This window comes from Humulus lupulus, chromosome 2 (assembly GCF_963169125.1).
Source record: "Humulus lupulus chromosome 2, drHumLupu1.1, whole genome shotgun sequence".
NCBI classification, from domain to species: domain Eukaryota; kingdom Viridiplantae; phylum Streptophyta; class Magnoliopsida; order Rosales; family Cannabaceae; genus Humulus; species Humulus lupulus.
The window spans coordinates 80,437,477-80,454,778 of record NC_084794.1 but is presented as its reverse complement, the minus strand read 5'-3'; the positions used below and the strand labels follow the sequence as shown (position 1 = coordinate 80,454,778).

The following is a 17,302-nucleotide window of genomic DNA, read 5'->3' as shown; positions in this document are numbered from 1 at the left end:
CTCGTATTTTTTAGGGATAACAATAATAAATACAAAAATGAAGAAAAAATAGAAGGAAAAAAAAAGAAAGAAAATTGAAAAATATGAAAAAAAAAATACAAATGAAATAAAAAAATAGATACGTTAATAAAAATGAAGAAGAAGAAGAAGAATGGAAAAATGGAAAGAAAAAAAAGGATAAAGGAAAAAATTGGTAGAAAAAAAAAAGAAAAAGGAAAAAAATGGAAGAAAAAATAAGGAAAAAAAGAAAGAAAAAATAACTGAAAAAATAATTAAAAATGAAGGAAAAAATAAAAAATTGAATAAAATAAAATAAAATTACCTTCAAAATCAAAGAAAATATAACTATGATAAAAAAAATGTGGCATTTTTATATTTTAGTTAGCCACTAATTGTGTTTCCAATACTTTAATTTTTTCTTTAATAAATTTTCCCATACAAATTAAGAAAAATATAACTTCCATATTTTTGCACATTGATAGTATAAAAGTCATTTTTTTTTAAAAAATTCTCATCCTTTAAGTCAAATAAGGTCATCTTAACTCACAACCCCAAAGCCCAAGATTGCAACCACCAAAGAAGATACATGTAGTACCTTTTTTAGCATTTTAATTAAAATATTGACTTGTGATATTTTATTTACAATTTTACCATATATTACATAACAGATTTGAAATTTATTGTACAATTCTCAAACATATTCTCTCTATTTTCTCTCTCTTCTCCACATCTTTAAAACAAAATTCTAGCCACACTGCTAGTCGTTTGAGCTTGAGAGTGGTACTATCGCGACCTACTCTTCAAGGTGCACATTTTTTTTTTTTTTTGATGAACAAAGAATATTATTAACACCCAAAACCAATTACAAAACCAGCTCAGAGAGAGCCCAGCAAATCGAAAATTACAAGAGATTCAGGTTTTTAAGAAAGACTATTTCTTTACTCTTCAGCTTAGCCTGAGACACAATAGAAACTCTAGCCCTTAAACACTCTTGCACCTGAGATACAGCCTTGTTAACAGAAACAGAAAAGGAATTAAACAAGCACTGGTTTCTGTTCCACCAAACCAGATAAACAGAGGCTGCTAAACCAGCAGCAACGACCTTCTATTGAATTCCCTTCGGCTTCCCCTCCATCCACTTAATCCATTCATGAAAACACTCAGGCCAAACCTCACTGCCCTGCCAACTAGCAACACGATTCCTCACTTGTTGAGCAAACTAACATTGAAAAAATAAGTGCTCATGACACTCCTGCTGAACTTCACAGATTGGACAGAGATTAGAAGCCAGTTGTAGATGGCATCTTAATAAGTTGTCCCTGGTTAATAGATGCCTCAAGGAAGCTTGCCAAAGAATAAACCTATGTTTGGGCAAAGACAAATTACACCAAACAACGGGAGCAGAAGGAACTCTTTCCTTATTAACCAACTGAAAATACAGCTTGCTGGTTTTTAATTTGCTATTCACCACAGCTTTATCTAACATCTCCATGCTTATGACTGACCTCAGCTTGATTAGTTTACGCCAATACCAGCTCACATCAGATTGAAGATTGTACTCCCAAATAGATTGCCCTTTAAGATAAACGGCAACAATCCATTTAACCCAAAGTATATCCTGTTTAGTAGAAACAGCCCAAATATACATAGAAAGAAGAACCATATTCCATTTGGCCCCTTCCCTAAAGCCAATACCTCCCAAACACTTAGGAAGGCACACTTGATCCCAAGCCGTGAGGTGAAGTTTACTTCTGTTATCATTCCATCTGCTGGTCCCCCACAGAAATCTCCTGCATAAGTGATCAATCTCATTAATTACACTCTTAGGGAGGAGAAAAATACTCATCCAAAAAGCTCTAATTCCCAATAAAACAGAGTGAATAAGTTGAGCTTTTCCAGCAAATGAGAGATGACGATTAGACCAATGATGAAGCTTCAATTGAATCTTCTGAATTATAGTAGCGCAGTCCCCAACCCTCCATTTTGTAGGTCTCAGCGGATCACCAAGATACTTTAAGGGGAAATCACCTTCAGCAAAATGCAAATCCTTTAGAATATCCTTGGTCTCTAACTCTGTTAAACCCCCAAAATACACTCTAGATTTGTCCAAGTTACCTGTCAAAACAGAAACAGCATTGAAATCTTTAAAACACTGCTGTATAATCTGAACTGAAGTACTATTTCCCTTGCAAAAAATCACTAAGTCATTCGCAAAACAAAGACTCACTAAATTCAACCTTCTACATCGAGGATGAAATTTAAAGTCCTTATTTTGAGTGGCATGAATGAGCATCCTAGTGAAAAACTCCATAACCAGAACAAATAAGACAGGGGAAATCGGATCCCCTTGTTTCAGCCCCCTCCTACCAGTAAAACAGCCCTGCACTCTACCATTCATCAAAATAGAATAAGAAGCATCTTTTAAACACACCATAATCCAATTAATAAACTGCTTCGGGAAACAAAAACCAGCAAGAATCTCCTCTAAACAGTGCCAATCAATGGAATCATAAGCCTTGCTAAGATCGATTTTCATCACACATCTAGGGGAGATATGTTTTCTCTTATAACCCTTAAGGATATCCTGAAAAATAAGAATGTTATGCGCTAAAAGTCTATCCTTAATAAATGCCCCTTGATTTTGATGAATTAACAGAGGAAGGACCACTTTCAGTCTCTCACACATCATCTTAGAAATACATTTATATAATGTATTGCAGCAAGCAATGGGCCTATAATCCACTGCCTTAGTTGGATTTGCAACTTTAGGAATCAAAGACAACAAAGCATTATTTAGATTTTTAGGAATAATACCTTGCTGAAAGAAACCCAAAACAGCCGCTGAAATATCATCACCAATCTCATTCCACAGTGCTTTGAAGAAACCCGAACCATATCCGTCCAGCCCCGGACTCTTGATAGTCCCAATGCTAAACATAGCATTTCTAACATCCTTCTTAGTAAATGGTTTTACTAAAGCCAGTTGATGCTCTAAAAAGAGGATATTACCATGAACAAAGCAATCCATGTGAATAGACCCCGAAGCCTTACTTTGGCTGCCCAAAAAATTTCTAAAATGATATAAAAAATGATCCACAACCTCCTCATAATTCTCAACCAACTATACAAACGAGGTAATTCTATTAACTTCCTTCCGCTGTTTTAAACATGCATGGAAATACGCTGTATTATCATCCCCAAATTTGAGCCAATTAACTTTACTTTTTTGCCTCAAGAAACTGTCATAAATCTTGGAATACTGAACCAGAATCTCAAACGCCTGCTTTTCCTCAGCCTGAAAATCTGAAGAATGAGGATCATGTTGGAGATGAGCTTGAGTCTGGTTATACGTCTCTTTAGCCATCTGAAAGTTACGCTCAACATCACCAAATTCAGATTTATTAAACTTCCTTAAGACATGGCTAAGCCTCTTAAGTTTCACATAAATACCATCAAAACCTCCAACAGCTACTGGCTTTTTCCAACTTTGCATAACAGTAGCTGTGAATCTATCATGTTCCACCCACATGTTATAAAACCTAAAAGGTTTAAAACCAGATATTACCTCCTGAAAAACCTTAATAAGGCAGTAGCAATGATCTGAAAGAATATCCCAATGTTTGACAGCAACTGAAGCCGGAAAGAGGTCAATCCACTCTTCATTTTTAAAAATACGATCTAACTTGGAATAAATTCTAGCACCATCTGCTTGGTTATTAGTCCACGTAAAATGATAACCCTTTGAACCAAGTTCATCAGCTAACCCATGCCCTTGCCATCTCTGAGCATCAATCAGCTCAGTGGAAGTAACTGGCCGACCCCCTCTTCTGTCATCAAACTCAAAAACAGAGTTGAAGTCTCCAGCCAACAACCAGGGAGCAACAGGGAAATTAAGGCAAGATAAATCATGCCACATCTGAGTTCTTTCATTAACTGTGTTTCTCCCATAAACAAATGTCACACAATACTCCCTCTTTGAATGTTGTTCCTTAATAAGTGTATGAACAAATTGATCACTCTCTTGAAGAATATCCACTAACAGAGTACTACTTTTCCAAACCAGCAAGATTCTACCCTCACTAAGAGAACCCTTAAAATAATTCCAACCATCAAAAAACCTGCTCATCATCATATCAAGGTGCACATTTTGATATGTGGGAAGCATGTTTTCTCAACGCCACTGGAATCAAAAGTAACATTTTTTTTTTATATATTTGGTTAAGCAAACTTTAAACTTAAACAAAATTCAATATGCCAAACGACTTCATGGGTGACCAAAATATGTATTTTGATGATACGTTTTTTAAGATTACCATGTAGTATATTACATAGTAACATTTTTAATTAAACTTATAAGAAAACCAAATTGTATCTTAAAAATCATTAAATCAGTTACATTACAAAAAAATTAAATATACTAATTTTGCTATTAATCTATATGGGAATTTCTTATACTTTATTGTGACTCATTAGTTTCTTAAATATGTTTGAAGGTAACGTAAATGTATCTTAAACAACAAGTGTTGCGCACCATTTTTTTTTTATTATTTAATTTTGTGCTTTATTTGAATTTATAATTGTATTTGAAATTGTTTGGTAGAAAATGTGTGATTTTATTTGTTAATTGATTTATTTAATTAATTATTAAATGTGAAGCTCTTAAGTTTTGGTTGTGTGCACCAAGGTGCATGGTTAGTAGAAATGCACCATAGCGCTTGTGTGTGTGCATGTGCATTAGTTTTCATGCGTAGTATATATTTCCTTTTATTTATTTATTTATTCTTATTAGTTAATTTAGAAAAAGATAAATAATTGGGAAATAAATAGGAAGAGGAAATAGAGAGGAGTGGCGTGAGAGAGAGGGAAAGGAGGAGAGAAATTACCTTTTTAATCCTAGATAAATTTATATTATTGTAAAAGTTAAGAAAATTAAATAATGGTAGGGAAATGTGGGATTTGATTTTTCCAATGGGTTATCTTGGGTCATTTTGAGTAAGTAGAATTTGGAGGAGTAAATAAGGTGTGTGTGTGTGTAGCCGAGTAGAGAGAAAGTGAGAGGGAGTGTGCATGTGAATGGGAGAGAGAGAGGGGCTTGGGGTTTTCTTTTTGTTTTCCTTAGGTGTCAAGCTAATCTTCCTCTACCAATGCAAGGATTGGGAAATTTAGATACTAGTAATTTCCCTTTCCTTTTTCCTTTTTAGTTGTGATAGAGTCTTAGGTTTTATAAGGGAAAGAGAGGAAATACCCTAGCATATTTTGGAGTTGGCTGTCGTGCATTGAGAGAGAAGAGGGAAGGAGAGGCTTCGGCTAGAGAAAGAAAGAAAGAGAGAGAGGGAGAGAGAGAGAGAGAGATCGTGAAGGAGAAGAAGAAGGAGAAGAATGGGGGTTCAAAAAATTATAGGTATGATCTTTGGTTTTGGTTTGGTTTATTCCCCTAAGTATGTTTCTTCTTCTTATTTCTAAGTCCCTCCTTTTTCCTTGCTTTGTAGTTTGAGAATTTATAAGGTATTCAAGGTGGTTTTACTCTAGGGTTCTTGTTACTTTTGTGTTCTTGATCAACAATCAAGATAGGTAATGGTTTCTCTCATATTTTGTTGTATTGAAGCTGAATATTGTTTATGGTTTTGAAGTATGGATTTATGTTGACAAGAAAAGTATGTAAATCTCTGGATTTTTTATGCTAGAAGTATGAGCATGTTGATCTTGATGTTTTAGTACCTAGGGTTTTCGAAATCCTTGAGAGACTCCTACGTTTATGATGCTATGTTTATCTTGATTCCTATGATTTATCTAAAAGTATGCAAATATGATAATAAAAGCATGTTAGGGCTTAAGTTTTGGTTTTGACCTATTTTATATTAAGTTGTCTCTTTAATATTCTTGTAAACATGCAAAAGATGTTTGAGTTGTTGGTCATGTAGGTTTCGGCCTAGGGATTCTCTTTGAATGTTGATTTATATTTTTTTGTTTATCTTGTTGTCACTTGTGATTTTAGAAATATGCTAGGTGGTTCGAAGATTTGATATTGGTATAAAGTTCTTTAAAATGTCAATTAAGTTTTGTATATGTGGAATGGCTTAGTTTCTTAATGCTTAAATAGTTTTGCTTCTTGGAATGCATGAATTGTTGAGACATGCTAGGTGATGGTTTTAACATGATTAAAGGTGCAGTTTAGATAAATATATGCTTGCTGTTTTTTATTTTTTTTATTTTGATGGTGATGATCAATCAATAATTTTAAAATGCACAAGTTATGTCTCAAAGTAATATTTTTAACTTATATAAACAAAAGACATTTTATTTCACATTTTAATGGGATTTTAATTTAATTAAACACATACAGTTTATATATATATATTGTGAAAGAAAATATGATTTTAGTTCAATTATGTGATTTTAAACAAATAAAATGCTTGTTGGAATTTTTAATTTATTGGGAGAATGTGTCTTTTAAATAAAATAAATAAAGCATGTGCTCAAATAAATCAAACCCTAGATTATATACATGAAAAATGTAATTTTCTATACTTTGAAATATGGAATATTTTAATTAAAATAATTCAGTTTTTGTTTGTAAAATAATTAATCAAGTAGCATTATTTTTAAGAGACTAAGTATTTTTATTTGAGTAAAATGATGGTATAGAGAAACTTTTTCAAAATAATTAATATTATAGTATTTATAAAAATGTGGTAACTTAGAGATACTTTTGCAAGTTAAATGGGTAATTTTTTTTTAAAAAAAAATCCTTTTGGCAAAGGGAATGAGTACCAAAGATTGTTTTATCTTAAATTAAAATGTCAATATTTTTCTTAATAATTAATTTTAGATAATTAATTATTTTTGAAAAAAAAATAGAAAACAGGGTCACTATACTTTTATTTTATCTTATTTTAATTTAAATTGGTAAATGGCAACTAAAATGAAATAATTTTTTTAGTTATATTTTAAGTACGATGTTAATATAGCCTTGCGATATAAATCAAGTTGGTAAAATATTTTTTTCTAATAAATTTTTACGCAAATTCTAAGAATTAAAGGGGCTAAAATCTACTTTCCCACGTATGCATGTTGCATGCAAGTTAGGATTTATGTTCAAATATATGCCATTTGATTAAGAATATGATTCTTGTTTTGCAAACATTAATGATACATTAGTAGACTTGAAATTATTCCTTTATGATTTTATGTGAAATTATTGAATGTTTGTAGTGTGGTGTAACATGTGTCACGTGTGCATGGCCCATGCACACGTGGGGTATGTATGTTGGGCATGTCTGATCTTACATGATTTTAAGACGAACGTTTGATTGTGATTTTAGGTTCATTGTGAAGTACCTCGCAATTTATTTTTCCTTGGACTTGAGGTAAGGAAATTAGCTAGAAGTTTCTATAAAATATGTTATGAAAAGTATGAACTAATATGTTGCACGAGCTATTGTGTTGTGGAAAGTATGAGCTATGGTAAGTTAAATTGTTATGAAAAGTATAAGTTACTATGTTATGTTATGAATTGTTGTATGTTTGCTTGTATGTTGTATGAAAATCAGTAAGTTGTTAGCGTACTGAACGCGACACAACAAATAAGTTACTAAGGATATGATGTAAGTCATAAGGCGAACGCGCTGAGATTATTCGAGGACCAGAGTTCTTGTTTACCTCATAGAGGAGGTCTTACTGGGTTACACTTTTGTTGGTTACCTCACGACGTGATATGGACAATAGGGGTGCCATGGTCACATGATGTATGATTATGATTATGATTATGATTATGATATGACTATGATGTGAATACGATATGATATGCCATGAGTTTACGATGTGTATGTAGTTTTCCTTATGTTTCTTGAAATTGTTGTATTTTTTTTTTTTTCTACTTCCTTATTGGACTTTTAGCTCACCCCCTTACTTTCCCCCTTTCAGGTAAACAATAGGATTTCTCCTTGGCATGCATAGTGATGTGGGAAGTTTCGATATCTAGGCATGTATGACATGGGGTGTCCCATGAGTGATTAACGATCTAAATGAGCACTAAGAAAGTTTATGATTTTATGTGTAATGGTTTATATTTTAATTACATCAGTGAGAATTATTATTTTTATTTTATTTTCAAAGACTGCATAAAGACACTACATTTTTATTTCAAACTATTTGGCTTAAATTGCATGTTTTGACAAGGCCCCACTGAACATTTTCTCTCAAATGGTATTTATCTAATAAATATGAACTGAGTGACGTTTTACAAAGTACATGGATTAGGGTATTTTACAACAAGGCAACATAATATAACCTTAAAATGAAACAATGGTTTTAAAGGTAATTAATAATCGATATAAGTAACCAAAATGTATATGAGATATAATTATCTAAAAATGAAGCTTTTTATAAAATAGTAACAAATCGGTATCTTACTTGCATTGTAGTTAACAAAAATGTTACTTTTGAAAACCCAGAAAAAGTTTTCAGAACATCCAAAAAATGAGGTTTTCCTCATTTTTCAAATTTAGATATGAATAAGTTTGAATTCTGGTATGCAGGTGCTGACGTGGCACATCATATATGTACATAAAAATTTTGAAGGTATTTTTGTAATTAATTTGCATTATAGGTATGAAAATTTACGTAATCCAAAATCCGCCCTTAATTCACTAAAAACACTCATCATACCCATGCCCCACTTATCCTTGACACCAAGAGCTCATTCTCATGCACACTAATTCTTCTCAATAGGGGTGAACATATGACCTGCAAAACTCAAAAACTTGCATGACCTACCCAACTCGCAACCCAAAAACTTGCTTTTTGGCTAAAACCAGTCGATTTCGGGTTTAATCTGAACCAAACCCAAGAGTGGTCTAGTCGGGTTCATGTTCTAAAATACAGCAACTCGAACCCGAACAAATTAAAAATATATACAGATTTTGATTTTGAAAAGGACTAAAATCTGAAACCCTAAAAAAATGCAAAAATAATAATAAAAAAACTCTTCTTTCTTACCCCCCCCCCCCCCCCCCCCCGACCCTCTAGCTTGGCTCTCCTCTTCTCCTCTAACGCACGCAGGCCAGCAGCCGCAGCCAACCATATACCACCACCACGGCACTGCCATTTCTCTCCCTCTCTCACCTTTCACACAATCAGTAGTCACACAGCCTCACCCTTTCTCTCCCCCGCCTCTTTCTTTATCTCTCACTTGGTTCACGAACCCAACCTGCCTTCTCCGTCACTGGCGCATGACCCATCCATAGGTGAGGTAACAGAGCACCAACCACCCAACCCACGATAGTTCCTTTATCTTTTTATCTTTTCTTTGTTTTTTTTTAATCTCCCATTTTGTCTTTGTATGCTATGTTTCTATGTGTATATGTGTATGTATATCTAATTATATACGAATATTTGATATGTATAATCTACTCACTATGAATTTAAATTCTAGTGCAAAATCTGCCTATGTTGATGTTGTGTGTGTGACCGTGTATAATCCTATTGTCTTGTGTGTGTAGTGTGTGTGAATTTGTCAAAATAAGCTTATGTGTGTGTTGAATCTTGAATTAGGTTTTATATTTATGGTTGCTTTTTATTTTTATTAAACCATGATCTTTATTTATTTACTTTTTTTATAAAAGAAACTGTAACGCCCCGATTTCTCAAGACGTTACTTAGGGAGTCCATTTAAAAATAATAAACAATAAATACCTTAAGACACTAAGAGAAAATATTTATTTAAAATTTAAACAGACAATGAGATCTTATTATTTAAATATAAAAATGTTGGATGCTAAGTTTAATAACAACAACATAAAAAAAATAACCATTCAAGTCTGAAAAATTAAAAACATAACATTTATTTCTAAAAACATAAAATAACTGGAGCCCAGCCTCTAACATGTTTCGTCCATGCCTCGAGCCTACACCACTCACTGCTTTGTTTTGCCTTTATCTGCACACATAGTACCCGTGAGCTAACGCCTAGTAAGAAGAGCTATGTAGGACATAACTCCCCAAACTAGAAAAAAAAGAATAAACATCATAAACATAATAATCATCGTATGATATATAAACACAATATCACACTAACATATTGTGTGTTATACTCACACACATAAATACTAACAAGTCATGTTGATAGAACATGAAATGAAATCTGTCTTGCCTGCACTGTACTCACACTCGGCATCCCACGGTGGCATCTAGTCTAGCCTGCGCTGTACTCACACTCGGCCGTTCCCTCAAGACATCGTTGCCCTGCCTGCGCTGTACTCACACTCGGCAGTTCCATGGTGGCATCGTATTATTCTGAGTTATACACACCCAAGATAATTCCTGCAAGTTTTATACCCATACAAGCAGCTAGAATCTAGTAGCACGCCTACTCTATCATCTAAGCATGTCTACTAACTAAAATATCTAGCACTATCCTCATGCTAGCCAACCTAATGCAATAATTCAAGTCACAAATAAAATTACATAACTAAACAAATAAGAAAACAAGGTTGTACGCATAACGTACACCCTGTGCGCAGATGTCCACTCTTCTTACCTTAAGCAGTGCATTTTCTGTTGACGTGTCCCGAACCACTTGCTGCGTCACCTCGACGACCACTAGCTTCTAGACGCCCAATTACACAGCGAAAGTTCAGGAAAAAATAAAAATAGGGGTTAGGGTTTTGATTTCAAAACCCTAATTATTGAAATAATTTAACCATGAAATTTTCACGTGCATGGCACGTAAATTCTAAATTATTTTTCACAAAGGTTCAAACCATCATGTCACATATATACACAAACAATGATCTTTCTAACGTATCGCATGAGTTCATATAAATACTTTTTATGTAAAAAATTACCAAAATGCCCTTTAATATTATAAATACATAAAAGACTCAATAATTTCTAAAGATTATCATATGATAACAAAATTTAACAACCAACTTTCCAAAACCCTAAATAATAAGCAAAGACCCATATAAGACCAGAAAAATAATTTTTAATATTTATAGATTATTTTTCCTCAATTTCCCAAATAAAACCCAAATAATCAAAATCAATATACAACCAGCCCAAAAATCAAACTAACATATAGAACTATTCAAATATCCAAAATAAACTTATAAAAATTATTTTAGAATTATCTGGGCAAAATAACTATTTCTCTTAATTAATTTAATAGAAAAAATAATTAATTCAAGAAAAAAATCATAATTGATCAAAAAAAAAAAATAGAATCTAAATATACAGATCGGTTTCTACACCCTACAGTAATACATACAAAAATTACCTAGGGTTCAGAACAGTAGCATTAATATTTTTCATATTTCAAATATAGAATAAGCCAAATAAATCACGAAAATTACATAAATGATACAAATTCGAAATAAAATTAGAGAGAGCCTTAGAATCTCATTTTAAACATATACAAAAATTCCCAGAATTTTAAGAATACTTTAAATCATTTTTTCACATTTATTTTCTTAAATCACATATTTAAAAGAAAATTATCAAATACGATCAAAACTTAAATATAAACATACAAAGCCATTCTAAATCATACAGACATCATTCAAACATAAAATCATATTTTTCTGAACAATAAAAATATTTTTCATAATTAATCTTTATTTAAACTTCAATAAAGATATCAAACCAATTGGAAAATGCTCTAAAATTAATGTACTAATTTTTAAGATTGAAAAAAAAAAACACCTCAGGAAACACCTAGATCGGGTTCGATAGAGCTCTTGCTAGAATTGTCGTCTTGTTCGGCGCTAGCGAGGTTTTTTCTTTCGTTTCTGGCTACCCCAACGTTCCAAATCACTTGGAAACTTCCCACACGTGTTCTAGAAGTCCAAAATGACCCTAAGACACAAATAATCATGCCACAGCCGCCTTGGTCGAAGTCTTCTTCTCCAACGCTGGTGTACGGCCAACAATGGAGCTCAAAATATGTTTTTCTTACTCTGGACCATTTCAGCCTGTTTCTTCACGTTAAAATCGATTCTTGGAGTCCCCTAAGCTTTTTTGTCACCAACCACGCACACCATACACTCTTAAACACCTTTAAATCCAAAATTATCCAAGAATATGCATTTTCTTGGATAAAAATGGTGAATCACAATCCGAGACTTTATAATTGTATTTCCCACACTCAAAAGGTTTATTTCCTCCCCTAGAATGATTCTACAACATTCAATACTGCCCAAATTTTTCCCAAGTGCAAGAACTCAAAATTTTCTTCTCTTTTTAAAAAACGATAACTACCATCTCTCTTCGATCATTTGCTTCCCTCACTATTTCCACGATTTCTTTCCTTCAGATTATCATGGTAAACACGTTTTAGAATATAGTTTAGAAAAGAAGTTAGCGTTTGAAGTGGTAAGATCCTCTTTTCAAGGAATTCTTTATGTTTTTCTTTAAAAAAATAAAATAAAATAACTAAGGTTCCACAATTGATATCATCAATTAAATTTAAAAAATTTGACCCGTTCCCTGAATATTTAATCATGTTAAATCAGAAGAAATAAAGTCTCTAAAATGTCCCTTGAACCAATCCCAAACTTGATGGTATTATGGTCTTTTCACAAATTCAATTAGTTAATATTATGGCAAACCAAAAATTACACATAATATGATAAAATAATTTCAAGCATATTATTATTACTATTATGCTCGTAATAATAATAATTTTTAATTAAATAAATAACAACTTAACCCGAGCTGTTATTTATTTACTCAACATTATTCTCATGTTGTGATTTCACAAAAACTCAAACATGAGAAACTATGAATTTTATTTTCATTGGAAATCATACATATCCAATATTCCATCAAAGGAAAAGAAAAGAAAAATGACAAGGACACACAATGGGAAAATTACGACATTGCCCTTCTGGGAAAACAGATATTACAATTACCCCCTCCCCCGAAAAGAAATTTTGTCCCGAAATTTTATTCAAACAACTTGGGATACTGCTGCAGCATATCAAACTCTAATTCCCAGGTTGCCTCCTCAACAACATATCAGACTCATAATAATAATAATTTTTAATTAAATAAATAACAACTTAACCCGAGCTATTATTTATTCACTCGACACTATTCTCATGTTGTGATTTCACAAAAACCATGAATTTTATTTTCATTAGAAATCATACATATCCAATATTCCATCAAAGGAAAAGAAAAGAAAAATGACAAGGATGCTCACAATGAGAAAATTATGAAATTGCCCTTCTGGGAAAACTGATATTACAATTATCATCCCCTGAAAGAAATTTCGTCCCGAAATTTTATTCAAACAACTCGGGATACTACTGCAGCATATCAGACTCTAATTCACAGGTTTCCTCCTCAACAACACTATTCCTCCACAATACCTTTACCAAGGAAATTGTCTTATTCCTTAGGACTTTGTCCTTTCGATTGTGTGATAACTCTACAAAATAGAGTTATTTTACCACTTTTTATGTGCTAATTGTTGCTTAGTTCTTGAGTTTTTAATTGATTTATTAAGTTTTTAAGTAATTTTGAATTTATTAGGTTTATTTTGATTTTCTATATTTTTGTGTGTTTTTATAATTATTTTGTTGTAAAAAGTTTTAGTTAATTAGTTGAATTATTATTGTTTAGTTTAAGGAAAAAATGTTGTATTATTGAATTTAAATGTTGAATATAAATTAAGTTATAATTAATATTTTCAAAGAATTAACTTGATTTATTTTATAGTTGGAGATATTTTATTATGATTTATTTTATATTTATTTTTTAGGGAATTTATGACATTTTTGTGTTTAGAAAAAAGGATAAAAAGCTTAAAAAGATAGGAAAATGTGGCATTTTTCCAAGTGCAAAATCACCTCACTCAGCCCAACTCTCCAAGCCAGCAGCTCCCAATGTGCTCAGGCCCCATTCGACCCACTCAGTTTTCAGCTGCACCCAGCCTTCGGCCCAGCCCCCTCCAATACTCCAAGCCCATCACGTGCACCCAACTGCCAACTTCTCCAACAACCAGCTCCATCAACCTTCGGGCCTACCTCCTTTCCTCCAGCCACGGGCCCGCCTGAATCCAAGCCCACACGCCCAGCCAGCCAAGACTTCCCCTTCAGCCTCCCAACAAGCTACCAGCAGGCCCACGCCCAGCAACCAGGCCCGAATACCCACCTGCAGCCCACACGCCCAGCTGCCTGGTTCCCTGCCACAGCCCACCAAGCCACTTTTTCCTTGTTCCCTTATCCCATAATGCCCAAAAGTGCCACCTTTTTACCTGATCTTTCCACATTTTCATCACAAAAATCATCATTGCACCCTATAATTTACCCATATATGTCATATTTACTATATTTAATTAATCTAATCAATTTAATTAATTTAAATTGATTATTTTAATAATCTCATTTTTGTTATAAATAAGGGTTTTCAAGACCATTTTGGGGTGCTTAATTTTTGGTTACCATCTTCTTTTCTCCCATTTTCTCTCTACCATTCTCTCTTCCATTTTGTTTTTTTTTTCAAGAGCATTTTCAAGTATGTATTTCATTTATTTTGTAATTTCTATTCTAGTTATGTGCTTCTAATCTTTTTCATAAGATTATTAAGATCATGATGAAGCAACTTGTAACTAGATAATATTTATGTTGTATGTTGATTTCCCTTGTAATGCAACAAAGTTTATGGATTTTTCTTCTTCATATATGTCTTTCATCTTTAATATCTCATATTTTGGATTGTTAGATAATATGCACTTTGTTCTTCATTTTGCAAAAATCATAATATTATTTGTGTAAGATGTCTCATTAAATTGTACACATCCATGCTTAAAACAAAAATATTATGTTTTGCCTTATAAATAATGTTATTTGATTTTTTGTTGTTTCATTAGGTTGATTCACATTAAATACTTTGAAATTATAATTTTTGAAAAGTGAAGAAAAATCCTATCTTTCTAGAAGTAATTTGTGCTTAAAATTATAAATCTATTTGGAAAATGATAGTTCACTTATTTTAACTATCACTAAAACTTGGGAATCAATATACTAAGAAATATTATTAAACTTACATTTTGTGGATTCTAGTATCTTGATAATCTTTCCTTTTACCACTTATTTTAAAATCCTTATTGAGTTATTTTCATTCTCTTAAATAGTTTTAGTTCAAATCTTTTATTTTATATTCATGACATTAAACCTCATCAATATTTGGAGCTAGGTTAGAATTTATTAATTTTGATTTAAAGTAGTTTTCTTTTTTATTTTAGACAACTCCTTTGGGTTCGATCTCGTGCTTACACGAACATCATATTCCATATACGATTCGTGCGCTTGCGAGTATAAATTTTTAAAACATACTCGTTTTGGGTCCATCATCGAGTATTTTCACTAGACGTTCATCGAATGATAAATCCTCCTGCAAACCCAAGGTCTTGTAGCTCAGCACATGCGATGGGTCAGATACATATTTTCGTAGTTGTGACACATGAAATACATTGTGCACCTCGGTCAATGATGGTGGTAAAGCTCTGATACCAATTGTAACGCCCCACGTCACCATAGCTACTTCCTGGAATGACGACTGACCCTGCAAACCAACACGATCTTTCCAGCGTGCTTTGTCCTCACTTGCACGCTTCCTGGGAAAACTTCCTAGAAGGTCACCCATCATAAGATTGCTCCAGGTCAAGCACGCTTAACTTTGGAGTTCTCAAGTGATGGGCTACCGAAAAGAAGATGCATCTTGTTGGCTTAGGTAGTACCCAGCAATCCATGTAAGCCTTCTTCATCCATGTAGTCCCATACCTACACAGTCTTAGAATCATCACACTTGACCTTCCCCAGGCGGTGTGGGATTACGCAACTTTTATCGGGTCTTTCCCCTTGCAGGTCACGAGATTCTGATTGTCACAATCACCCCCCTTACGGGTCTGACGTCCCCGTCGGCCACACTTCCGGTTGGGTCAAGACTCTGATACCAATTGTAACGCCCCCCGTCACCATGGCTGCTTCCTGGAATGATGACTGGCCCTCCAAACCAACAGGAGTCTTTCCAACATGCTTTGTCCTCACTTGCACGCTTCTTGGGAAAACTTCCCAGGAGGTCACCCATCATGAGACTACTCCAGGTCAAGCATGCTTAACTTTGGAGCTCTCAAGTGATGGGCTACTGAAAACAAGATGCATCTTATTTTCAGTGGCCTATCACTTGAGAACTCCAAAGTTAAGTTTGCTTGACCTGGAGTAATCTCATGATGGGTGACCTCTTGGGAAGTTTTCCCAGGAAGCATGCGATTGAGGACAAAGCACACTGGAAAGACTCATGTTGGTTTGCAGGGCCAGTCGTCATTCCAGGAAGCAGCCATAGTGATGTTGGGTGTTAAAGAAACTTTCATTGATTTGCAAAGTTTGTGATCTGCCTATGTGATGTGTATATACTGTTGGGAATAGTGCCCTTAAAGAAATTGTAGTTGACAAATATTTTAAATGAAATAAATATATAATTGAATTGAATTATTATATTAATATAGATTATGTTCGATATTATGTTGATAATATTAAGTAAATATCGAAAAATTCCAAAGTTTATATATGTGATCTTAATCTCATATTGGTATGAGAGAATCGAGATTAAGATAATAAACTTAAAATAATTCGCAGTAAAATAAAGTTATGGAATCTTTAGATTAATTACTTCTAGTACGGTGCGCTAGTATTATGAATACAAATGACCTAGATCCAGGTCACTAGTGTAGTAGGACATTTTAGTGAAGGTATTTTATATATAGTGATATATATAACTGGACCAGATGTGATTTGTTAATACTTGTTTAAACATTATTTCATAGTATTAATCAATCACATCAAACGATGATCATATACACGATGATCTTAATTTTGAGGTTACTATGAACTCCTATATATGTCATCTGATCCTTTCATTCAGGCTAAGATCAATTGTATACCTTCTTATAGATTGAATAATGATTCCCTATTGGGTTGACTTTTGGAGCTGAAAAGATTATGAGCGCTCATGTCGCAAACTTGTTGTGACACAACCTTCACTAGTAAAGTCAATGGTACATTAGGAACAAGATATAGTTAAAAGGGTAAAACAATAATTTTATTCCATTTTAATTATAAACCATTAATATAGGATTAACGTTGTATGTAATGATTATATCAGTGGACATTTTATTCTTTAATAAAGCACTCTGTAAATATATGTATATAATTATCAAGAGATCAATCTCATATTTATAGTGGAGTAATCATGAGATTAATAATTATGATTATTTAATCAAAGAGCTTTGATTAATAAT

At 33.0% G+C, this 17,302-nt stretch overlaps 1 protein-coding gene across 1 annotated transcript; it reads right to left on the bottom strand.

Moving 5' to 3' along the window:
• Positions 1-901: 901 nt before the first annotated feature.
• Positions 902-4,126, bottom strand: LOC133814446 (uncharacterized). The gene is made up of 3 exons (XM_062247403.1): positions 3,183-4,126; positions 1,362-3,056; positions 902-1,052 (listed from the first exon to the last, which is right to left on the bottom strand). The coding sequence occupies exons 1-3, from the start codon at positions 4,124-4,126 to the stop codon at positions 902-904; spliced, it is 2,790 nt and encodes a 929-aa protein (XP_062103387.1).
• Positions 4,127-17,302: the final 13,176 nt, after the last annotated feature.

Coding starts and splice junctions, on each gene's coding strand:
- LOC133814446 (XM_062247403.1), bottom strand. CDS start 4,126: ATGAGCAGGTTTTTTGATGGTTGGAATTATTTTAAGGGTTCTCTTAGT. Junction 3,057..3,182: donor TTTGGGGATGATAATACAGC/GTATTTCCATGC, acceptor TTTTTTGGGCAG/CCAAAGTAAGGCTTCGGGGT. Junction 1,053..1,361: donor TTGTCTTTGCCCAAACATAG/GTTTATTCTTTG, acceptor TTGGTGGAACAG/AAACCAGTGCTTGTTTAATT.